Genomic DNA, 26,404 nt, shown 5'->3' with positions numbered 1-26,404 from the left:
GGTGTTGGGGATCCCTGCTCTAAAGTATCTGTGTACAGTTAAAAATACTCGAATAGTACAAAAGGGGATAACATACAAAGTAAATATGTACTACCTTCTCCAGTCCAATGTTCTCATTACCCAAAGTCAGATTTTGTCAGATTCACTTGAATCTGTTACTGACATAATACACATATAAATTTTCTGTGTTTTTTATATAAATTATTGTTTAATATGTGATTATACCTGTGTTCCGAAAATTTGTTTCCACTTATGTTGGTACGATTTTAGATATTTCTATACATTGGTATGGTTATGCCTACTTTTAATGTATCAGCATAATATTCTACCGTATAAGAGTTTTTAAAAGGCTTGTTTTAGTTGATACAAATAATGCTCTCATAACACCCTCATCTGTGTGCATTTATACAATATACTATGAACTAATTAGTTCCTAGAATTCCTAGCTCAAGGGATATGTACATAAAATTTTAAATGACTGATCTCAAAAATTTCTGTATCAGCTGGGTGCAGTGGCTCACGCCTGTAATGGGGAGATCACTTGAGGTCAGGAGTTCTAGACCAGCCTAGCCAACATGGTGACTGCTTCTACTAAAAATACAAAAAATGAGTCAGGCGTGGTGGCGCACACCTGTAATCCCAGCTACTCGGGAGGCTGAGGCAGAAGAATCACATGAACCTGGGAGGCAGAGGTTGCAGAGTCCAGACTGTGCCACTGTACTCCAAGCAAAGAAGTATCTGTTACCAATTGCCAGTAGACGAAAATGCCAATCTGGCAAGTCTTTTTAGTCTTTGCCAATCAGGGTTTTAAAAAACAATGTTATATCACTGTTTAATTTGCATTTCCCTGACGACTAATGAGATTGAGCATATCTTCATAGGTTTATTGGCTATGTATTTTTTCCTGTGTACTATAAAATTCTTTGCCTTTTTTGTCCATGTCTAATAGAGTTTGGTTAGACATCCACACTGAAATATTTATGCATAAAATTATATAAGTGAAATTATTTCAAAGTAACCCAGTGAGGGAAAAGATAATTGAGCAGGTTGAGAAAGCGGGATTCAGACAAAACAAGATTGGGTGAGAGCTGATCATTGCTGAGGATTCAGCGCACTATTCTCTCTTGTGTACGTTTAATTCTTTTCATAGTAAGTTTTCAAAAATGTTCATTTTTCTCTGAAGATGTTCATATTTAGTATTTCTTATTGATTTGTAAGAACACTTCATGGAATAAAAAAGTTTGCCTTTTGTAACTGACAAACTGTACTAGGTACATAATACTTAGGTAATCCAGTATTGTTACTGGGTAAATACCCACCTTCCTTCTATGTACAGTTAGATATCCCAACACCATTAACTAAATAATCCATCTTTCCCCTTCTGAAGTAAAAAGATACTTTTATCTTGCACTAATTTCCAATATATGCACAACTTTATTTCTAGACTTCCAGTTTGCCCCATTGACCTATCTATGCACGCGATGTGCAGTTTTAATTTCTATATCTTTACATTTTGCTTCTGGTTTTTTATTGGCTATTCTTACCTAATGGTTTTTCTCAGATGACTTTTATAATAATTGTATTAATTTTCATGACTTTTATAATAATTGTGTTAATTTTCCTAAGTACCTACTACACTTACAAATACCCCTCCCTACAGAACTGCTTCCCGAAGACAGAGAGCCTGCTTTTCTCTTTCACACTGGTATGTTTTTATGTTTCTACCTAGGGTCTCATCTGTTGCAGGCAAGCTCAGGATTCACTTGACATGCTGATAGCATATAATGTTAAAGAATTCTTTTCTCAGTGTAAAAAATATTTAGCTACTGTGGAAGGTCAAACTGCTAAAACCGACTGGTGTAACATTTGAATGCTGCCCTTTATATAAGCTTTATTTTTATAAATAAGCTTCTGACTAGAAAGTCAGTAAAAGAGCATGATATAATCAGTCTGAAGCCCAGTGTTTTAAATATAATACACTAATTTTAGACCCAAGTATTTTAGTTTTGCTTTATTGGTCTACAGTTTCTTAGGAAGATGTAACTTCTTAGAAGAAAAAAAAATCTTTTAAATGGCTCGATCAATTTATTAGAAATAAGCAGCAAAGAGCATCTGTTTCCACAGAGCAACTGTTAAGTTAATCCCCATTAAGTTGGCCTCAAAGCACCTGGATGCAGCTACAGGCTGTTGGTGTGATAGGATCACACAGGCGAACAGCTGATAGGGCCTTACACACGCCAGGCTAATCAAAACATCAAAAAAAAAAAAAAAAAAAAAAACCCTGAAGTCTCTTGGAAGGACTGAAAAATCCAATCCCTTCCCATCCCCCCAAAAAATCCCTCCCAAAACAGACTATTCCATTCAATTCAGATTTTGTGAATTAATGAAATTTAAGAGCCACCTGAAACCACCAAAGATACACAGTGATTTTCTCCTGAATCTAATGTCCAAATGACACAGGTAGAAAAATGCGCTGATAAAATGTTAACAAAAATGCACGTCTAATACTTAGAGCTACATGTGAGCAGGTTTTAGGAGAAGGATATTGACTCTCCCTGAGGCATGAGCATTACCCACCATTTCAGGTGGAGAAGCCACAAACCCCTTCAAAAAGCTCTCTCAATTACCCACTTCCCAGTCCCCTCTGATATGTGGTAAACAATTATTTCAATGAGGTTGGCAGAGATTTTTCAAAGCTAGCAGGCAGGCATTTTGCAGCTATCTCCAGCTGGTCCAAGCAGCCAAGGCTGTCTGTCACCAGTGCCTGGTCACCACTGAAAACACAAGGAGGGGCAGGACTAGGGCAGGAGAGTAGATGGAGAGAGCTGTGTCCTGGACCAACATTCTTGAGATTCCTTTGCTAGTGTTTTTTCTTCAGGGTTCACTGAGACGAGGAAGGTCAGATGGGGAGGGACAAAACCCAAGGAAATGAGGCTTATTTCAAATTCTAACAACTTGACCACAAACAAAATGTATGCAGAGTTACAAATAAGTTATTCTGTTTTCAGGCATCAAAAATGTTATCAATGAAATGTTGAGATGCTAAAGCAGTGAAATGTGAAACTAAGCACTGTCACAGGCAACTGGGCCTCTCCCCTGGCCTAGCCCCAGGAGGGATAAAGGGTGGTTGATATGAACTCTAAGGACTGTTCTGAAGGGCCCAAGAGATGTTACAAAGAGGCTCAAAAATAAAAATCAGAACCATTTTTCCCTCATTCATCCAGGGCCTACTCCTGGCCACGTTCTGTGCTTTGTACCTTATTCAATTTAATTCAATTTTTCTCCTAAGCAATCTACAGATACTTTGTAGATGTGGAAATTGGTTTAGGGAAGCTTATATCATTTTCTTGTAGTCATATTTCTAGTAAATTGAAAGAGTTGTGACTCAGATCCAAGGTCTGAGTGACTCCAACATCCACCCTCAGAACTTCCTTTACTTGGGATTGAGAAAAAGGGAAATACTGGAACTGGGAGGGGGAGACAAGACACCAAGTAGAGATATCAGCACTCAGAACTTCCTGCAGGAGAGGGTGAAAGAAGCTGGCAGCCAGGAACTGAGGGCCTAACTGATTACTTTAGTATCTTACCAATCAATTGCATTCCAAGGCTTGCTTACTTAGGAGGCTAACTGCTTAGTCCAAGAGGAAACACTGGCTGAACTCTGATTTCTTTTGCTGGAGGCAGTAAAGATAAGTGGTTAAGAGTACAGACAATGAAGACACAGTTAAAACCCAGTCCACTGGCCACTCCCTCCCAACTGGGGATAACAGTAGGTACCTCACAGGCTGCTGAAAAGAAAAAATTAAGTGAAAGCACTTTTCAACAAGGCCTGGTTCACAGAATGAGCTATATACAGTACCTGGTAATTAGTATTACTATTGCCACAACCAAGGAGGCCTCTCAGCAAACTATTTTTACATATGCCAGAAATACAGTTATTTATTCCAGACTAATAAACCACAAATAATATGGCACGGTTGACCACCAGGTTACTGATGCAATTTCTTTCCACTGGAACCAAAAAGAAAACCACCACCAAATCTGAACTAAGTATAATACAGTAATTCTCCCTGTCTAAAATTTTAAAATACAGAAGAAAAGATGAATTGCTATATACTCTAAACGCTCTTTTAAATGTTTGGAGTACAGAATGTCTTTCATGAAATCATCTTGATTAAAATGTACATTCTTTTCCAAGAAGGGAGTAAACTGAGTATGGAAGATCCTTACCATTAGTTTTTATAAATGATTGACCAATGGGAATCATCACTGAAAAATTGCATACAATTTTTGGAATGTATGCAAATTGATGGAATGTGTGTAAGCTCATGTGCTTCTTCCAACACCCCAGCACGCTCCCACCTCACAGCCTTTACACTGTATTGTTCTCTCCAGCTTTAATACTTGTAGAAAAGGGAAAAAAAAACTTTTTTTCTCTACCTTGCTATGTTCGGCACCTGAGGCCTTGCCAATTAAACTGACGAGACAGATTCGCAGGGGAAACACATAAATTTTATTTAATGTTAATATTTTTACATGAGGGAAGGGAGAGGAGGCAGCTCCACAGAAAAGCAAAAACCCAAAAGAAGCAGTTAGGCCTGAGAGCATACATACGGTTTTAACGAAGAGCAATAAACTGTGGAAAAGTCGCAAGACAAAGGAGAGGGGAGTTAAAGGAGAGGGGAGTTAGGGCTTCTAGGGGAAGTGTGGGAAGGTACATATATGGGGGAAACTAATAGAAGGTAAGGGTTATTTCAATAAGGTTTGTTTCTGCAGACGATGGTGCCACCTCTAGTGGTCTCTCTAGGGATGGAGAGGGGAAGGAGGATACCTTCACACAGCAAAATTTTTATAAAAAGGGGGTAAAGCTTGTCCTGGGTCTGCTATTTCTCGATTGTCTTCAGCTCAAATTAGTACTTATGCCAAAATGGCATATTTGGGGGTAGCATATTCTGACCCCCTTCATACCCTTCCAGACTGTGTCTCTATCCAGCTCCTCACTGGCTTAATTCTTCTTTGTAGCACTGACCACCAACTGGCACAGAATATACTGATTGACATATCTAGATAGATAGATAGATAGATAGATAGATAGATAGATAGATAGATAGTAGATAGATAGATAGATAGATAGATAGATAGATAGATAGATAGATAGATAGATTGATTGATTTGCTCTCTGCCCCACCCAACGAAGTATAAGCTCTGTGAGATCAGGAAGCTGGCCTCTTTCATGGTTGTATCCCAATGCTTGGGATAGTGTTGGTGTTCAATTAATGCACTGAATAAATGAATGGATTTCCTTATTATATCAATATTTTCTTACAATTAGAATTTCTGTGATGTTGATAGTATAAGAATTTGTTTTTCTTAGTTTTCAACAGTACCAACATTTACTCATTACGTAGTTACAGTACTGTATTTTTTTAAAGTAAACAATAAACAACACTGTCTTTGCTCCAAAAACCTATAATGTGAAATATAATATAAAACTGGACGACTGACCACAGAAACAGCAGTTAATAATCAAAATTACATGTGTCTGGCAGAATGGACTCCACGACCTTACATACGGTTCTATAACAGCAGCATTTCATTACAATTTGCTAAATTTGAAGGTAAATACTGTCTCTTTTGTGGTCAAAGATTCTTATATCTTTGGAAACTTGACAGAATTAATGTTTTTGACTTGTTTTTCACCACATAGCATCAGGAGAGACTTTAACAGCAGTGAAGTGGGAAGGAGGACGCTTTATTTATATCTGTGTAATCATGTAACCCACTTCGTGCTCCCACTGAATGGCTCCAGTAAACTGAAATCACAATTTGACTAATACCTACATTCCAGCTCCAGCTACATTTGCCTGTCAAATGCAACAACTTACAGTTAAGCTTCTGCCTACACAAGCAATCACAGAACCATTAAATAAGAGGATTGCTTGGTTGAACTACTAGATCAGCTTTTCCTTATTTTGCTAATCTGTATGGTGTACGTTCATTACATTTTTTTTTTTTTTTTAAGTTAAAGACCACCATGTGTAACACTACTTGATAACAGCAATTTATAGCAGTGGTCCCCAACCCTTCTGGCACCAGGGAACGGTTTGATGAAAGACAATTTTGTGGTTTGGTTTCGGGATGAAACTGCTCCACCTCAGATCATCAGGCATTAGATTCTAATAAGGAGTGTGCAACCCAGCTCTCACTTTCTTACACGCAGTTCACAATAGGGTTTGCGCTCATATGAGCATCTAATGCCCTGCTGATGTGACAAGAGGCACAGCTCAGGCAGTAACACTCACTCACCCACTGCTCACCTCCTGCTGTGCAGCAAAGTTCCTAACACACCACAGACCGGTACCAGTCCATGGCCCAGGGGTTGGGGACTCCTGATTTAGAACATTAAAATAAATAATAAATAATTAAAATATTACCTGATATTTGGCAAACAATCCCACTCTAAGTCACTACTTCCGGCCTATGTTCAGGCTAGAAATGCCAAATAAAAAAGCACATGTCCGTCCAGGCGCGGTAGCTCACACCTGTAATCCCAACACTTTGGGAGGCCGAAGCGGGTGGATCATGAGGTCAGGGGATTGAGACCATCCTGGCCAACATGGTGAAACCCCGTCTCTACTAAAAATACAAAACAAAAACAAAATTAGCCGGGCGTGGTGGCAGGCACCTGTAGTCCCAGCTATTCGGGAGGCTGAGGCGGGAGAATGGCGTGAACCCGGGCGGTGGAGCTTGCAGTGAGCCGAGATCGCCCCACTGCACTCCAGCCTGGGTGACAGCAAGACTCCATATCCAAAAAAAAAAAAAATGGGCCAAAGATCTGAATAGACAATTCTAAAAAGCAAATGTACAAACAAAGAAAACAAAACAAAAGCACATGTCCACAACTACATAGGTCCAGTTTCCCTAAACAGATTTACCCATTCAATAAACATTACATGTACAAAGAACTTAAAATAGTATGAGATTTAATGTTAAGAAATAAAATGTAGGATACAAAATGTAATCTATAGCATAATCTCAAAATGGTTTAGAAAATGACATAATACAGACATTTGTGGGTGGTAGGATTACGTATATTTTAAAATATTTTTAAATATATTTTTCAAAAGCTTCCTATAATGAAGGTAATTCTTTCCCAATGCAAAATCTAGCTTAAACATAGTTTAAAAAAAAAATTATTCTCTCTCAGAATGTAAACTAGTACCACCTCTATGGAAAACATTATGGAGTTTTTGTTTGTTTGTTCGTTTTTCGTGAGACGCAGTTTCACTCTTGTCACCCAGGCTGGAGTGCAGTGGCATGAGCTCGGCCACGAGCTGGGAATACAGGTGCCTGCCACCACGACCAGTTAATTTTTTGTATTTTTAGTAGAGACAGGGTTTCACCATGTTAGCTAGGATGGTCTCGATCTCCTGACCTTGTGATCCGCCCACCTCAGCCACCCAAAGTGCTGGGATTACAGGCGTGAGCCACCGCGCCCGGCACATTATGGAGATTTCCTAAAGAGTTAAAAGTAGATCTACCATTTGATCCAGCAATCTTACTACTGGGTATCTACCCAGACAAAAAGAAGTCATTGTATGAAAAAGACACTTGTACACATATGTTTACAGGACCACAATTCACAAATGCAAAGATGCAGAACCAACCTAAGTGGCCATCGACTAATGAGAGGATAAAGAAGATGTGGCATATATATACCACGGAATACTACTCAGCCATTACAAGGAACAAAAATGTCTTTTGCAACAACTTGGATAGAGCTGGAGGCCATTATCCTAAGTAAAGTAATACAGAAATTGGAAAACCAAAAACCATATGTGGTTTTACCTTGTAAGTGGGAGCTAAGCTAGGAATAAGCAAAGGCATACAGAGGGATATAATGGACTTTAGAGACTCACAAGGAGGAGGGTAATAGGGGGGCTAGGGATAAAAAAAAAAAAAACTATACATTAGGTACAAGGTACCCTACTTAAGTGCACTAAAATCTCAGAATTCACCACTATGTAATTCAACCAAGTAACAAAAAACCACTTGTACCCCAAAAGCTACTGAAATAAAAATTATTCTCTTAAAATTTTTAAGCCCTAAACCTCAGTTCCTATTGTTTGTATTTACTAAGAAAAAAAAACAGAAAACACTGTTTTAAAAATGGTGAATTTTTTTAAGTTTAAAGGTGTATAAGATAGCTGACTAAGGAAATGCAGATACCCCTGTACCTTGTTGTTGTTTTAATTTTTTAAAAAATATAGAGATGGGATCTCCTTATGTTGCCCAGGCTTGTCTCGAACTCCTGACCTCAAGCAATCCTCCAACCTCAGACTCTCAAAGTTTTGGGACTACAGGCAACAGTCACCATGCCCAGCCAATATCCTTGTACTTTTAACTCATTCCTACAAGCCATGAATCCTCTAAGCATTGTCCCAGACACAGCATTGGCAAACTTCAAACATTTTCATCAGAATATAAAGAAACACAGGGCATGCTTAACTTCAAGGTTGATATTTCCTTTGTGAGTAAAGCCTTGCCACAGTGAGAAGTCCTGAGGATCAAACAGGAAAACTTTAAGTTTAATTAAATCTAAAAATCATTAAACCTAAGTTATATGACTAAGCAAGCTCTCTTCAAAGCACTCAGTCAACATCCATGCTGGTAAATATTTCAGGAATGAAATGAAAAATAACTTTCAATTCTAAAAATTCATCCATCATGCATGCTTCACGTTATAAAACAAGTATGTTACAAAAATGAGTTCACAACAAAAGAACACCAATCCCACTTCTCCAACCCTCCATGTCAGGCAGTAAGCTTTCCACATTTGCTTACATTCTGAAAATAACTATTTTACATGCCAGGAATACACTAGGCTTAAGCTGTCAAAAAGTATCATACTTTAAGTGTAACTGGGTAAGAACTATGGGCACACACACAATAAGCCTTCCAAAACAAGGGGAGGTAAATGAAATCTTAACATCTGTGTTTCCAGAAGCCCAGAAATGAAGTGCAATTCCTTATAATATGTACATGTTTACATACCCATACAGACAATAAAATGTGTAAGGTAATGACATGTCCATCTCCCCCCTTCCTTTTAGTGGGCATCTGACATTTCAGGGTTCAGAATCACATATCCTGGGTCCCAAAAGTTCCCCCCATTCCTATTCCAACAGTGCTCACAACAGAAAAAGATGAACTGATCACTGGACCCTACATCATCTCATATATGTATAATACTAGTCCACAGGGAGGTTGTAGATATGCCTGGTAATTCTATTCATCCTACCCCACAAGTTTTGTCCAAATCAGGCCATGCCTTCAAGTGGGCCAGACTGTCTTCAAGCTCCTGGCTTAATATTTAACTGATAGCAACAACCTAACATTAGTACCTTAGTAATTAAAGGGGATGCAGCAACATGGAGCAGAAAAAGTGATGAAGAAAGAGATTAGAAGTTAGAGGACAGGGATTGGGCTCTTGATTCCTAAAACGTGAGTGATTTTGAACAACTCAACATCTCCAGATACTACTTTCTTCATCTGTAAAGTGGAGAAGCTTAAAAAGGAGGTCTGATAGATTCTACCTGTTCCAGAAACTATGATTCTCTTCCTAGACAGCTGCAGGTTGAAGAGACTCTCCTAGAGCTGCACTGTCCAATACAGTAGCCACTAGCCATCTGTGGCTACTAAGTACTTGACATGCAGCTGGTCTGAATTAAAATATGTGAAATATGTAACCAGGCGCGGTGGCTCACGACTGTAATCCTGGCACTTTGGGAGGCCAAAGCGGGCAAGTCACTTGAGGTCAGGAGTTCAAGACCAGCCTGGCCAACATGGTGAAATCTCATCCCTACCAAAAATAAAAAAATTAGCTGGGTGTGATGGTGCACGCCTGTAATCCCAGCTACTCAGGAGGCTGACGCAGGAAAATTGCTTGAACCCAGGAGGTGGAGGTTGCAGTGAGCCAAGATGACGCCACTGCACTCTAGCCTGGGTGACCGACTGAGTGAGACTCCGTCTCAAAAAAAAGTAATAATAAAATAAAAAATAAATATGTGAAATGTGAAAATTTTGAAGACATAATATGAAAAAATAATGTATTTCATAAATAGCTTTTATACTGACCACCTGTTGAAATAACATTTTGAATTTAGTGACAGACTAAAATTAATTTCATCTGCTTATTTTTTTATGTGGCTACTAGAAAAGTTTAAATTAGATCTAACAGTCCCATTATACCTCTACTGGATACTTCTGCTTTAAAGTCAGTCCTGGGCATGCATGAAGCCCAGAGGAATTCACAGATGAAACGAGCCCAGGAATCTGTATGGAATACAGACCTGGAGGTTACCATTTCCATATTAAATGTATAAAGGGCTGAATGTATAAAGGGCTGTTTTAAAACCATGCTTCTGTTTTCTTATCTTGTGCACCAACAATAAATCAACAGCAAATATCATTGGGTCTAAAAATAATTGATATCCGGCCGGGCGCGGTGGCTCACGCCTGTAATCCCAGCACTTTGGGAGGCCGAGACGGGCGGATCACGAGGTCAGGAGATCGAGACCATCCTGGCTAACATGATGAAACCCCGTCTCTACTAAAAATACAAAAAAAGTTTGCCGGGTGTGGTGGCGGAAGCCTGTAGTCCCAGCTACTCGGGAGGCTGAGAGAGGAGAATGGCGTGAACCCAGGAGGCGGAGCTTGCAGTGAGCCAAGACCGCGCCACTGCACTCCAGCCCGGACAACAGAGCGAGACTTCATCTCAAAAAAAAAAAAGATATCACTTCATTTACGCTATGACTGAATCCTAATTATCAACTGTAGGCCTTAACGATAATCCTAAGTGGATGTGCCTTCATGCAGGCACTTGTAGCCTATTTTGTTTTCTTTGAATTGAATGTATAAAGTAATAATTTATCTTACTTCATAAAAAGATTATAATCTCCCATTTTTTAAAACACATTTGATATTAGTAGGAATAACTAAAATGAACTCATATGAATAGACCACATTTTTATTTCATTGATATCTAACTAGGAAGGTTGCAACTAATTTTTGCAATCTGTATCAATTTGTTTAATATATTTTAAATGATCAAAGAAGCAGAGATAGTTTCTAGAGAGCTTATCTACTTAAAAATACAACAGATATTAATCAATAAAATATTAATAAGATTCAGGTGAGTCGAGAGTGAGTACTCAAGTTCTCTTTTCTCACAACATATTCTTGGAGTGCCAACTTTTTCAGTTCAATGATTTTATGCAAAGGTATACATCTAACTGCCTGCAAAATAAACTACTGACATTTTAAATCAGATAAAGCAAACAAACAGCCCCCAGCTCTACAATCCAAAGCCGGCAAAGGCCACCCATTTCAGACTGGGTTTGAAGCATAGCCAGTTATGATAGCTCAAATATTTTCAGATGTATGAAAGCAGAACAGAATTCAGAAAGATACACTCTTTGGCAGACAATTTTTTAGAACCAAGTTTCTCAAATTATATAATACAAACTATATGACTATTAAAAAATTATGCATGAATTAAAGGAGATTTACTTAATTTTCAAATTCTAATATAATTAAAATTTTCAAACTTACCTACATAGGCTTTCACGGCTGAAAAAAAGTATAATTCAAAAATATGAGCAATGTGATATGACAGAAATATACATTCAAACACATCTGATTACTACTCTTTCTAATTTTTCATAAATCAACAACTATTTGAGACACGCACAAATTTTCATGTGTTTTTCTGAAGGTGGTATCCAGAAGTGATAATTTTCCTGACAGTTTAACATTTTTTAAAGAAGACATCCCAAGATTTAAATAATCTAGCTTTTTGATTACTCTCTTTTTTTGAGACAGAGTCTGGCTCTGTTGCCCAGGCTGGAATGCAATGGTATGATCTCGGCTCACTGCAACCTCCGCCTCCTGGGTTCAAGCAATTCTCCTGTCTTAGCCTCCCGAGTAACTGAGACTACAGGCATGCACCACCACGCTCGGCTGATTTTTGTATTTTTTGTGAGATGGGGTTTCACCATGTTGGCCAGGCTGGCCTTGAATTCCTGACCTCAAGTGATCCACCCATCTCAGTCTCCGGAAGTGCTGGGATTACAGGTGTGAGCCACTGTGCCCGGCCTTTTTGATCACTCTTAAAACTGCGGGATCAAAATGAAATGTTAGAAAGTAAAACCAACAGCAGAAAATAAAACCAAGAGCAGCTTCTGAGGAATCATATTTTAGACATTTCTTTAAGACAGATCCTGTAATATGTCAAACTATTGGAACATATTTAAACTAAATATTTAAGTGAAGACAAAATCCCTACTACAAAACCTCCAAATACTCCCTAACAATGATGATTCTATCAGGCCTACTCAGAACTACAGGTTTTCCCCACATCTTGATTTCAAAGCTTACTTTCTGTGACATATCTTCATGTAATCACTTTCGGAATAATTGAAATGAACAAGAAAATAGGTAAGGAATTAAAATAAATTTTAAAATGGCAGTCCCATTCTTGCTGACATAAATTTATTAAGATCAATGTTCCTTTTTGCATAGATCTTCCCATTCTGTTTCAGTAACACCAGCAAGCATAAACAGATTTGAAAAGCTACGCAGCCACAGAAAGCACGTTCAGCATGACAGACAGATCTAGCTCAAAAGAGGTGCTCAGTATCCAGCTCTTTTCTAAAAACCTCAAAGCTTGTTTTGTCTGCTGTTGCTTTCAAAGAACAAGCACAACAAAATTGCTTTGAGGAAGTCTCTAGATCAAACGAAAGATGGTTAACCAACAGGGAGAGTAAACTGACTGCCCCTGCTGTCCACACAGGGCCACAGAAATCATTGCTTTGTTCCATCACTCTGGTTGGAAGGCCTTCCCAGGAATGCAAGTCTGAACCATCTAGAGTTCTCTCAGCCAGAATGAAGGCTCAGCTCTTGGATGTTTCTACCATAAAAATGAGAAAGCATTTCCTACCTCTTCCTCTGTCACTCCACAAAGATGTGCTTCCTGTGTGGCTGGCTAGCAGATAAGGGAAGGTAAGCAAATCCCAAAAGCCTAATCGCTCACGGAGAATCTTTGCTTTGGTTCAGAACGTTAAGTCTACCCATTTTCCTCTATCCCTTTATGGTACTGTATTTCTTCTACATCCCAGAATGCCAGTTGCCACCCAATATCCTACCTCTCCTTTATCCTTAAGAAGAGAGCCGGAAATGTTATTTCTGATAGCAATGCTCCCAGCTAACAGAGCACATTTACATGCTCCCTTGCGTCGAGGTGTCACTATCTGGCCCATGAGATTAAGCAGACCTTGAAAATGACTTCTACAAAAGCTCCTAAACCTAACTGAACCATGATCATCAATGGCTCGTCCCCATTTTAGGAACGTTTAAAAGTACTCCATCGCTAAGAAAATGAAGTTCAAACTCATTAAGGGTCTCCAAAATTTATAATTTCACACTGTCTCTCTCACTTATATAGCCCTGGGCTTCCTCCTTTGAAACTCTACACCTTCGCTGTTTTTTTCTGTCTGGGAAGCCCTCCCCACCCCAGTTCACCTTCAGGCATCCTTGAAACCTGGTTCAAATGCTGCCCGCCTTCTCTGGGAAGAGTTTGTACCTCCTCTATTACAGCCTTTGGCGCACTGTACCTAATTATTTCTCCGCCTCTCTCTTCCTCCACTGGACTGCGGAATTCCTCAAGGCACAGACTGAGCTACCTTTCTATTTACTCACAGCACCACCCAGATTCTAGATCTCCTGTCATAACTGAAACACAGAATCCATGCAGTATATGTCCATAAAATGAATGATAATTTCAAAAATTCAAAATGAGAGAAACAATAAGATAGTAAATTCTTTTTTTTGAGACAGAGTCTCGCTCTGTCGCCCAGGTTGGAGTGCAGTGGCGCGATGGCTCACTGCAAGCTCCGCCTCCCAGGTTAACGCCATTCTCCTGACTTAGTCCTGTAGCTGGGACTACAGGCGCCTGTCGCCACGCCCGGCTAATTTGTTGTATTTTTAGTGGAGACGGGGTTTCACCGTGTTAGCCAGGATGGACTCGATCTCCTGACCTCGTGATCCGCCCGCATCGGCCTCCCAAAGTGCTCGGATTACAGGCGTGAGCCACCGCACCAGGTCATAAATTAATAATTTTTTAAACATCTTAACTCCAAATAACTGTCAACATCACAGAAGTCAATCACAAATGCCCTGAGAAAACTTGCAGTAGAAACATAACGGTGAATGCACAATCCAAATATTCAGTTAAACATTCTGCATTAAACCTTCCTCCTCATCTGCGCACAGAAGAATCACGGGCTTAGGCTTGGCTTTCAACCTCTGATAGAAATGAGCAAACCAGCAATGAAGTCAACCCGCCAGATTGCTTTGTAAATCTAAATAACTTCACATGTGATAATAAACTCTAAGAATGCATCCAATGTCTTTTTCTCTGCAACAAAAAGACACTAATAGGCCGGGCGCGGTGGCTCACGCCTGTAATCCCAGCACTTTGGGAGGCCGAGGTGGGCGGATCACGAGGTCAGGAGATCGAGACCATCTTGGCTAACACGGTGAAACCCCGTCTCTACTAAAGATACAAAAATTAGCCGGGCGCGGTGGCAGGCGCCTGTAGTCCCAGCTACGCGGGAGGCTGAGGCAGGAGAATGGCGTGAACCCCGGGGGGGCGGAGCCTGCAGTGAGCCGAGATCGCGCCACTGCACTCCAGCCTGGGTGAAAGAGCGAGACTCCGTCTCAAAAAAAAAAAAAAAAAAAAAGACACTAATATTTTTTCTCATCTCATCGGCTATTTATTAAATCAATAAACACAATTAAAAACACAGGCGCATAAGAAATACTCTCAATAAACTGAAGGGATGCTTCCCATCTGTGTCCCTACAATATGACCCAGAAAATTCACAATGATATAAATTTAACCTTTGAGTTTAGCTCACAAAAGTGAAGTGAAATATCCAAATAGCAAATACGACGAAAGGAACTACCAAGAAACAAGGAAAGTCAGCCTCCAATTTTGTACATTTAGGTATACCCTCTCTGCCACCACAACATTCATTATGTTTGTCCAGGACAGCTCTAATGGCCATGCTGATTGATACTCAGTGTTAAGGCCACCTCTGTTCAACAGACTTTGCTTCTACTCTGTTTCAGCCGAACACTCACATGGCTACTCTATCATCACCTGGAAATCTCCCAGCTTCCCTCAGGAATTCCCCCCTCTCCTATTTCACTGAACAAGCAGGAACAAGTGATTCCAAAATTGCAATTTTGTCTCAAATGTACTCTTAAAAGTGAAACCCTCCACAATTCAACTAGCAGCAGTTCTGTAAGCTGCCTTTACATTCAAACACCCTATGGGTTAGCCAAGAACGCCCCTCCACAACAACCATAGAATTTTTATATTCGGTTTACTTCTGTTGGATTTAAATTTTCTGCATTCTGCGGTATAAGAGGATTTAACACTTGACACAAAACATTCAAAATAAGATTGAGAAAACACTGGCAAGATACAAGGCTAATCATAATGACCTCAATTAGATTTTCAATGCCTGTCAAGTTAATGGTATATAGTAGTATTGGCTTCAAGCCCTTCAAATTGAAAAATACAATTCTTTTAGATAACAGAGGTAATAGAATTCAATACATTTTTTTTAAAGGACCAATTTTGATCCTCGTCACACTAAACACTAGCTGTAAAATGGCCAAAAAAGGAGCCAAAAAAAAAAAAAAAAAAAAACACAAAAGACAATGACAGGGAAATTTTCATTTTGATGCCACTAAATTTAATTCCAATACACATTTTCTTTCCAAACTCTACTATCTTCTTCACACAAAATTATGTCTAGGCACCCTCCATTGAAAGTGTCCCAATCAATCAGGGCATGGATGAAATATTTCAAGAATGAGGCATTTTTTTTTTTTTTTGCAGGCCAACTGAATTTCTGAAATACGGTTGCAAACGACTGAACATGATATATTGACAGTATTTATACATGAAACTTTTTCACAATAAAATGTTCCAAAAAGAGGCTGAAAAAAGGAATCTTATTTAAAAGGCTTTAATCTTCTTTCTATGCTTGTTCACAATTTCTTAAACATAAGAGAAGGTCGCACAGCTGTTCGAATCTTCAATCTGAACGTAATTCTTTATCACAACACAAAATTTCTAGAGTAGTCATTTATTGAGTACATACAAAATGTAAGGCATTATCATGAGTGATCAAATTACTGTATAGAAAAGTGTGTGATCACAATCAATACTAACTTCTCTCCCCCACCACTTGTTTTCAACATTTAATCATCTAAAGTAGATCTCTTGTCTACAATTATTCTTTTACATTACAGTAAATATATAGTTCCTTCCCCCAGATATCTAAGTTTACCTTCACGTAGTGAAATGATCAGAGAACTTTGACAATATTACAGAAACTATTGCATTCACAACACACATCCTTCTGCGTAGCATTCTCTTATATTCCTTACCCAACTTAATTTTGTCCAAGTCACTTCCTTCCTCCTTTTTATTCTGTCTACCCTCTTGGGGGCAAGGACCTCGAAAATATTTGTGAAATGAAAGAGTGAACCTTTCTTGGTTGTACCCCTAAGAATCTAGGTTTCTTTGTGTATGAAAATAAGCTAATTTCTACAGAAATTTGGTTTTCATTTTAAATTGCTAATCAATTAAATACGTAAGTATCTATGATGAATTATTCTTAGAATAATTTGTCTGCACATTTTCACATTTCTATGGGAGTTTCTTAGGTATTCTTCAGTTATATCGTCAAACTAATTTACTGTAATGACAAAATTATATTTGTGTTAAACCATAATAAGCAATTGAGAGCATCAGGATGGAGAATATTTGCTATTACATATGACTTTTCGTATGATGGGTTTTAATGTTAGTCTCTGAAGACTTAAGCTAAGACTTGAAAAACTTTGCATCAGTTTTAAAGGCTTAATCTTTGAGTAGATGAGGATTTTTTTGAAAGATGAAAAAAATCAATAAATACGGTTAAGAAACAGTGCTTATCCATCTTTATTCTATGAGCCTATCAATTCAATTATAAACAAAATAACTGAGTAATGATATTTATAAAAACAACGTTGGCCAGGCACAATAGCTCACACCTGTAATCTAGTACTTTGGAAGGCCGAGGCAGGAGGATCGCTTGAGCCCAGGAGTTCAAGATCAGCCCAGGTAACATAGTGGGGACTCCATCTCTACAAAACATTTAAGAAATTAGTCAGATGTGGTGGCACATGCCTGTAGTCCCAGCTACTCTGCAGGCTGGGGCAGGAAGATGGCTTCAGCCCAGGAGGCCAAGGCTGCAGATCACACCACTGCACTTCAGCCTGGGTGAGAGTGAGGACTCGTCCCGAAAACAAACAAAACCAAACACAGTATCAATATGCTTTTGAAAATTCATCCAATAGTAGGAGTAGATATAACAAGTCCTTTTTTCAAGATGAATCAACCTTTAATGGATAAAGCCATTTTCTTTACTTTCTCTTAAAAATAAAATTTATGTTGCCTCACTAATTTTACTGTGAAATAACAAGCACACACAGACAAGGAAAAACTAAACAAATGAGTTTGTAGTGACTTGGGCTGAGGGGCAGGTCTAAAACATGTAAGTCTATCTCAACAGTAGGATTCAACCTCTCATTTTTCTTCCTGTAAAATATCTCCAGGGGATCAAAATATATTAGTCATTCAAGGTTTGAAATTTAGCAAAGCAACAAGAGTAATAATGCATTTCTTCACTTAATACAAATGACTTTTCTTTATGCAACAGATCTCTTATTCTCATAAGTATCCTTTATGGCTGAAAAGTAATTTATCAGTCTCTATCATCTAGGATGCCTTACATTTTTCAATGAAGATAGTATGTGGCTTTCTGGAAGCTAATGAAAGCCAAATTATTAAATAAGAGACAAATTATTAGATTCTCTCAAAAAAGAATCAGACAAAAAAAAAAAAATTCCTATCAAAACCACCAAAAAATTGGCCAGATGCAGTGGCTCACACCTGTTATCCCAGCACTTTGGGAGGCCTAGGTGGGTGGATCACTTGAAGTCAGGAGTTCGAGACCACCCTGGCCAATGTAGTGAAACCTTGTCTCTACTAAAAAAAAAAAATACAAAAATTAGCCAGGCATGGTGGCACATGCCTGTAAACTCAGCTATTTGGGAGGCTGAGGCACAAGAATTGCTCGAACCCAGGAAGTGGAGGTTGCAGTGAGCCAAGATCACGCCACTGCACTCCAGCCTGAGTGACACAGTGGAACTCAAGTCTCAAAAAAAAAAAAAAAAAAGTCACCAAAAAACAAAAGAAGTGACAATCATTCTTGTTGAATCAGATTTCTCATAAGAAAACCTTCCGACTTTGTGAAGAAAAAAAGAGAGGAACCATCTGGAAATTAGGAGATTCAAACACTGTTTTGGGTCCATCATTAATAAGACCTTAAGGAATCACTGCACTTGACATTCATCAGGATCCATTCATTTACAAAACAGGCTTGTCTTTTCCCTTTTCCAAAATGTTTGTCCTATTTTATTCCTCATCCCTGCTCATGGACCCTTCACTCCTGCTTCTGGAACCATCTTAATCACTCCTCACTGTATCTACTGTAATCAGGATGTTTTTACAAATACGGCTTCTGTCATTACACATCCTCATATGTGAACCCACTTCTTGTCTTCTTGTCTTTAGTTGGACAGGACAATTATAATTACATGAGCTGGTTAACAAAAACCCATGTAAATTCTTTGGGACTCTGCTTCTTGATTTTTCACTGTGTTAATCATCATTTAACCACAGTATCACCAGTTTCATACACTCAAGGCTTTCAAATATCCTTAGCCTACTTTTGAAGCTAAAAACCTTTTATTTTTGAGCAACATATGCTGATTTTTTAAAAAATATATATAATTTCAATTAAACAGCAGATCACTATAAAGTTTTAAAGATGTAACAGCCATAACACGGCTGGTTATACAAATTCATTTTATTTTGAAACTGACTTCTTAGAGAAATGCCGCATTCTCAAGCAATCTGCTTTTTGGTTTCCCTGTCCTTGGGTGAACATAACTTCAAGCTTCCATATTAGGACCAAAATTCTTTTGCTGGCCTTTGAAATCTTCCATTTCTACCCAGATTGGCAAAGCCTGTTTATTCGTTTTGCTAGGAAAGATTCTGCTGAAAACTAAACCAAGTTCGTTCACCGTTCCTTGCACATAGCTGATAGCCAACTAATAGTTAATAATCAAGCCAGTGTATAAACTTGCTCAATATTAGACATCTATGGCAAGCTGCTAGTGTGCACAACATTAAAAATAGGTCTCTGGGAGGCCAAGGTGGGCACATCACTTGAGGTCAGGAGTTTGAGACCAGCCTGGCCAACATGGTGAAACCCCATCTCTACTTTAAAAATACAAAAATTAGCTGGGCGTGGTGGTGAGCGCCTATAATCCCAGCTACTCAGGAGGCTGAGGCAGGGGAATTGCTTGAACCCAGGAGGTGGAGGTTGCAGTGAGCCGAGATGGCGCCACTGCACTCCAGCCTGGGTGACAGAGGGAGATTCTGTCTCAAAAAAAAAAAAAAAAAGTCTACATCCATGTTATGTGGAAAAAAAGAAAAAAAAAAAAAACTAGGTATTTCCCATTTGTGTAAAACATGCTTATGCTTTTTGCACATTTCTGCACTGTTTTAAATTTTTTAATGAGCATAAATTATTTTCATTTTTCAAAAAACCAATTGAAATACACAATACATATTTAATAAATGAAATTTTATAACAGGTATTCTAAAAATTGTATCTGAGATACCATGTGCTTTTTAAATTTAGATCAAACTCATAGACAACAATCTGCCAATTTCCTGCAATAGTCTTAATTGGCCAATAAGTAATTTGTCAATAAGTGAAACATCTTATAGATTTTTAACTTTCAACTATGTGGGAAACTTACATATACCCATTGTACATCAACATCATCATCATACATAGTAGCAACTAACACACAGTGCATATGCTATGTCATCAGGTTACATATATATTAACTAACATACTGTTTCAAGCATTTAACAGATATTAATTCGATCCTCAATAACTAGAAATACTCATCCCATTTTACAAAGGAAAAAACTGAGGCACAGAAACTTGCCCATGGTCACTAGCTCAAAAGAGACAAAGACAGAATTTATGCCCATGCATTCCTGCCCTGGTCCAAACTCTCCTGATTAGTGTGCAATGCTGCTTTCTCTACATACCTGAGAAACACTCAATGACTCAATGTTATTGGCCTAACATCATGGCTGGCATCAAAATCAACATTATACATTGAGAACAACTCCGGTTCTTTCTATAGAGGTGAGATTTTTAAAAACCTCTCATCTTCCCCATTTTAACTATCTTCTTTTGTAAGATACTGTGAGTCTCACAAGGTTCAAGCTAAATCTCTATTGCATGTTTCTTCAACATGTAGCCACACAAAATAAACCTAAATAAAATGATCTCTTAGGTTTGTATTTCAGCAGATTTAATACATGTGAACCTGAGACTTCTGTGGCCCTCTTTGAATACTCAGCTAGCTAATCTATTAAGCATCCCTTTTTCATAAAGCTATTAATTAATGAACATATCCAGGCTTTTAAATTTAAATATGTGAATGTATTCCTAGAGCAAAGATTGTCCTCCAGTTTTTGCTAGACTTCTACTTCTGAAGAGGTACCAGTCAAGCATATCTATTAACCAAGATTAATCTAAAGAGGAAAATTTGCCAAACTTCTTTTTCCAAGAAAAATACTAGTGTCCTCACAGTAATGGTTATTTCTTAAGCCATCCACACTAAACTGAAGAAATAGTTACATAACATTTCCCCCTTTATTAAGCTTTTCACTTGCAAAATCAGCCTCAGGGTTTGAGTTCTGTCTGCTTTTCTTCTTACACAACAATAAAAAAAGAAATACATATTTTATTGATTAAACTTGTTACTCATTCTGGGCTGTGCTCATTCCTTCCCCTACCACCTTCTGTCTTCCCCCACCCACTCATGAGGGTGTGTGTATCTGTACACTGGCTGTGAGACCCACAGGGTGACGGCGTTTCCAAGGGTTTGCAAAAGACGGCATTTCCCATCCATACCCACTACATACATTTGCATCTGAACTCTCACTATGAAAAGGAAAATACTTTTTGGTTTCTGTTTTCTTCAGCCCTTTTCTGTCTACAAAGCCAATCTCCTCTGTTCAACTCATCGGAACATTTATACTATTTTACGGAATAGTGTTGCCTGAATGCAGAATCACAACAAAGCCAGTTGAGATCTTTAAATTAAAAAAAAAAAAAAAAAAAGACTTCATAATCAAGTATAGTCAAGTGAAACAGAGAGAGGTTGAAAACCACCAGACAAAAACAAAACACAAACAGAAAATGTGATTTTTCCCTATCCTCCTCGTTGCCATTCAGGGAATTGCTTTGTTCATCTCATACTCCCTCCATCAAGATGCTACTGAAGCTCCCTGGTCCTGCATTCAGCCCCTTACCTTTGACCTCTCAACTCCTTATTTCGAATTCCCTATCCCTGTTGAGAGTACCCTGCACCAGCATCTGTCACTCAAGCGAGAGAGAGAAAGAGAGAGAGAAAAAGAGACAGACAGAGGTGTGTGTGTGTGTGTGTGTGTGTGTGTGTGTCTGGGAGAGGCAGAGAGGAATGTAAACAAATACTGTATATGCAAAAACTTAACCTCTAATCCCCAGACCTGGGATATAAACCTGGCTGGAAATTTACTACCAGGAAATGCTCCAGGATTATCTATTATCTCATCCCATTGTTCCTACACTTTTTAAATACAGGAAGTTTTCTCTGTAACATATTTACTCAACATACTTAATCTGTATTTTCCTTTTGGTATTTTAGTACATTCCATTTTGTTTTATCATCATGTGCATGTTTTATTTACCCTGCAAACTTCCTGGGAGTAAGGGGAGGGAGGAGGGAAGGGGAGGCAATGAGGTATGCAGTCAAACTAAACCTTACATTCTGGAAGTTTTAAATTTAAAATGCATCTGTACACGTTTATCTTTACATTTGTAATTGATAGACATTTTAAAAGAAATGTATTAATGAAAGATGCTTTGTAAGATTCTCAAGGTAATACAATTTGCAGAAACAATGTACATTTCTACTGAATTTAATGCACTTCTCACTGATAGTTCAGTGGCCACGTGAAATGCAAGTACTAGCTATGCTTATTTCCAGAATGACTGACAACATTCATACAAGTATCTGTAGGAGACTCTAGTATGCAAAAAACAGTAACATAAAATAGAGATCCTCTAGCAACAAGACTTAACATAAAGATAACCTCTCCCATTCCTTCAAACCAATATTGTTGATCACATTATTTCTTTGTAATTTTTTTGAATCAGCCATTCCTCATTTAACCTCGTGAACTTGCATGTTCCTTTTCATTTCCTCAGTCAGGACCAGTATTATTCCATCTAGTAACTTCTCCGCAGTACTAATAGCCTTGCAAATGTCGTTCAGGAGCCTCTGCTGGTTACGGTGAAAAGAGAAAAGCTTCTGCAGTCTGCCAGTTATCATGGTTTCTCACCGATTAGCAAGAACCGTGACTCCTTACAGATCACCATGAAAACTGAGCTTTACTATTCTGTGTGTCGGCTTCTACCTTTAGGGAGGTACTAGTCAGTAGCAGCAGGTTTCCATAAACTATAAATTAGCACTACCACAAAGGTAAGATGATTGAGGTTAAACCCGCAACAGAGGGAAATAAAACTTAAGAGGAAGCTAGATTTAAAAATAAATAAATAAATAAATATTAGGGTAGTGAAACATCATATGGATTAGGGTTTGTTAAACTCACACCTCTATCAACATACCAGCCAAAATCATCAACCCAGATAATAACCGTGTTTCCCCCGACAGCCAAGGCCCCATTATCATTGCCCTTATTCATTTCTTTTCTACAGCCACCTGCAGCAGACCTATTTTCTAAGCTCTATAAAAGACAGTCAACTCGTAATTACATCTTTTCAGTGGACACAGAGAGAACCAGATAAACCACCCTCAAACCTCAGTAGACTGAATTACCTACCCTTCTACCAACACTTCGCAAAATGGAATAATTTGACTCTCACCTCCACCCTTTAAAGGAGTTAACAATAGCTACTGAAAAGGTCCCAAAAGATGGCAGAAAGAGCAAATTAATGCAATTAAATAGACCAAAAACTAAATTCGAATTTGCCTACATGCTTCCTCTTTTTATACAGAAAGAAATATTGCTCAACAAAGTTACATATTTAAGTTTCGACAAAAGCTTCAAAAATACGGTTATCATGCTTTTAATTCCTTAAATGTATGGTTTTTAATTTGTAGTAAGACCATTCAGGAAAACTGGAATAATTCTACAAATAAATGTAAGTCATGAGAGAAATCAGAATTCTCCAAGTGCATTTTTTTAAAACATGGAAAACGAAATTCTTTAACTCTTAAAACAACCTGTCTTAACTAGCCCTAAGGTGATTCCTGAGCCACTTGTGGGTAAAAATCAGAAGGCAAAAAAGTTCAATGACCTTGCAAATTAGAAACAAACTGTAATGGTGTGATAGTCTGTACAGCCTCAGTGGAATTACAGGAAAACATCTGTCCGGAAATTGCTTTTTTTCTTTTGGAAAATTACTAGGAGGTTGGGGGAAAAGAGGGGAAAAACGGGGAGGGAAGGTTGCAAACGTTAAGATGCCGAACAGGAACTCAACCGAAGTGAAATACAACCTCCTCTGGCCCAACTGTCATGCAAACAACTTCTAAGCATCTTTAGATGTAAAGAAAAACAGTCATTGTGCACAGGCGTTAGCTGAATGTTCGAGAGTTGGATGAATGGGGAAGACTTGTTATACACCTAGTGGTGGGTGGATTTCACTAGGCTGCAGCCTCCACACAGCTTTTCTTTGCTGCACTGCAGAGGCGCCATCTTCTCCGTCTTAATCTTCACTCAATTCAATCCTTTTATCTGCACCCTAAAAAAAAGACCCTTCGGACCCTCCCCAGCATCCTGTGCCCCCAGGGGAACTAAACCAGAGTCCCCAGAGCTGCCAGGGAAGAGGCCGCGCCTTAATCAGACAGACGCCTCCTTGGATGCACAGGACGGAGCCCGTGCCTCCCACCATCCGCCACTGCCCTTTCCAGACGCACATCCCACTCTCCACCTTATTTCCTCCCCGCCAAGGACTTTACAGCCCAGCACAAAATTAAGCCTCGGAGGTGATCCGAGGTTGGGAAGCAGAGGGGCCCCGAGGCTCTTGCCAGAGGCCCCAGCAGCGTTTCTACCCCCTCCGAGGCGGACGCGCAGCGCCGGGAAGGGAGCCGGGCGGGAGCCTCGGTGGCGCACTGACACTAACGCGGCTCGGCCCACGGCGAGGGCGGGGTGTGGCGGCTTTTGTTCCCGGGGACCTTCTGCCTCTCAGACAGAAGCTTAGGGTGCGAACGAACTCCCGGGACGTCCAGGCTTGGGGAAGGCGCGGGGTGGCTATGGGTCTCCGACCCCTCCCATTTCTTGCAACTTACACAAAAGGGAGACGCGGAAATGCACAAAGTTTGCCTGTGGAAGGCGGTGCGCGACCCCGGCGCCGGCTCGGGCTCGGGTCGCACCCAGGCGGCCCCGCCAGCAGCCGCGAAAGGAGGTTCGAGCAAGGAAGGGCGGTGGGGGTGAGAGGGAAAGGTGAAACGAGGCGGAGAACGCTGGGAAAAGCGAGGGGCCCGCAGCTTCCTGGGCTGTCCGGACTCCTCCTCCTCCCCAGGGCCCAAGAGAAAGGAAAGGGCAACGATTCCAGAGCAGAGGACTGGCTTCAGGGACGCTGCGTTTTCGGTTTTCCCCACGTGCTCCTTCCCCCTTCCCCCCTATCTGAATGTCTCTCGCCTCCCCCAGTCCCCGCTTCCAAGGCAGGGACTGAGTCGGGGTCTGGGCTCAGGGTCGCCCCCTCCCCTTCTCGCCCGGGTCTGGGGCGGAACCAGGGAGCCCAGCGCCTCGCCCGCTCCCTCTCCGCGGGCCGGAGCGCGAGTCCCTGGGGCAGGGCTGGGCAGAAAGCGGGGATGCGCTGGACGTCCGCAAGCGGGGGCGGAGAGGAGAGGGGTCCCCTTGACGGACCCCCCGCTTCTCTACATTAAAGACTTGGGTTAAGGTCTTGGGGGGGATTGGGTCCCCACCGTGCCCGCCTCCTCCCGCCTTCCGAGGCGCGGCACCCACCTCCAGCGCCCGAGCCGTCCAGGCGGCCAGCAGGAGCAGTGCCAAACCGGGCAGCATCGCGACCCTGCGCGGGGCACCGAGTGCGCTGCTGTGCGAGTGGGATCCGCCGCGTCCTTGCTCTGCCCGCGCCACCGCCGCCGACTCCGGGGGCCCCCGCGCGCTGTTCCGGGTGCTCTCGCCTACCGCTGCCGAGGAAACTGACGGAGCCGGAGCGCGGCGGCGGGGCTCAGAGCCAGGCGAGTCAGCTGATCCGGCCCACCCCGTTCGGCACCCGAGAGAGACCCCTAGCGGCGCCGCCGGGTAACTGCGCCCGCTCGCGCCGGGAGGGGCCCGCGCGCCCCGCGCCCACAGGTGCAGCGCCCTTGGCGCCGCCTGCACCGCACGCGCCCCTCTCCTCTCCCCGGCCGACGGCCCACCTGGGCTTCGTGAACAGTGGGAGGGATGAGTCTGGAGCCAGGAGAGGGACGGTGCAGGATCAGGGAAAGGTGAGTCCTAGGACGCTGGGGCTCTAGAAAAGTCGAGAGCGCTCCTGCTCGTCCCCGTGAGCTTGAATCATCCGACCCCGCAGGCCTCCCGGGGGTGTCGTATAAAGGACTGCTGCTAGGGTGCGTTTTTATCCGCATTTCGTTTTTTCTCTCGGTTTGGAGAGGTGGGGCAGGCGTTTCTGGAAGAGAATGAGAACGAGTGAAGCTTAAAGGAAACAGGATTTTCTTTGCTTGTTGAGACAGTAAAAGCCTCATTTTTTAACCCCCAACGTCAAAAGCAGCCACGAGCAACCTGGAATTTCTATCTTTAGAACGAACCGAAGGAGAAAGGCGCAGGACCTGGCGAAGAAGCGGGCAACCCATTTACTCTTCTTCTTGAAAGCAGGGTTCTGGGCTTGGGTTTTGTTTCTTTCTTATATTTTTGTTTGTTTTGGTTTTGTTTTGTTAAAGGGGGTGGTCAGTGTGGATTTTGCGGGGCGGGGGGTCTTTTTTTGTTGTTAAGCAGGGATGTAACATCCGTCTGAGTTGGGGAAGAAGGAAAAATTAGGAGAGATCATTCGTATTCGACCCCCGTAAATGAGGACTTCTGACCTCAAACGCTGCCCTTGTT

At 40.6% G+C, this 26,404-nt stretch overlaps 1 protein-coding gene across 6 annotated transcripts in view; it reads right to left on the bottom strand.

Moving 5' to 3' along the window:
* Nucleotides 1-25,524, bottom strand: part of APP (amyloid beta precursor protein) — a 287,239-nt gene extending 261,715 nt beyond the window's left edge. For 4 of the 6 annotated variants that reach the window (XM_032174825.2, XM_032174826.2, XM_058427840.1 and 1 more), the window contains exon 1: nucleotides 25,310-25,523. In XM_032174825.2, the coding sequence (XP_032030716.1) occupies nucleotides 25,310-25,366 (57 nt within the window). In that variant the 5' untranslated portion in view covers nucleotides 25,367-25,523. Of the gene's footprint in view, nucleotides 1-25,309 lie in introns of all 6 variants that reach the window. The other 2 variants (XM_058427839.1, XM_032174827.2) reach the window with 2 other exon arrangements.
* Nucleotides 25,525-26,404: the final 880 nt, after the last annotated feature.

This window comes from Hylobates moloch, unplaced genomic scaffold (genome assembly GCF_009828535.3).
Source record: "Hylobates moloch isolate HMO894 unplaced genomic scaffold, HMol_V3 SCAFFOLD_14, whole genome shotgun sequence".
Classification (NCBI taxonomy): Eukaryota; Metazoa; Chordata; class Mammalia; order Primates; family Hylobatidae; genus Hylobates; species Hylobates moloch.
Note: the sequence above shows the minus strand (reverse complement) of the source record. Positions and strands in the feature narration are given on the sequence as shown.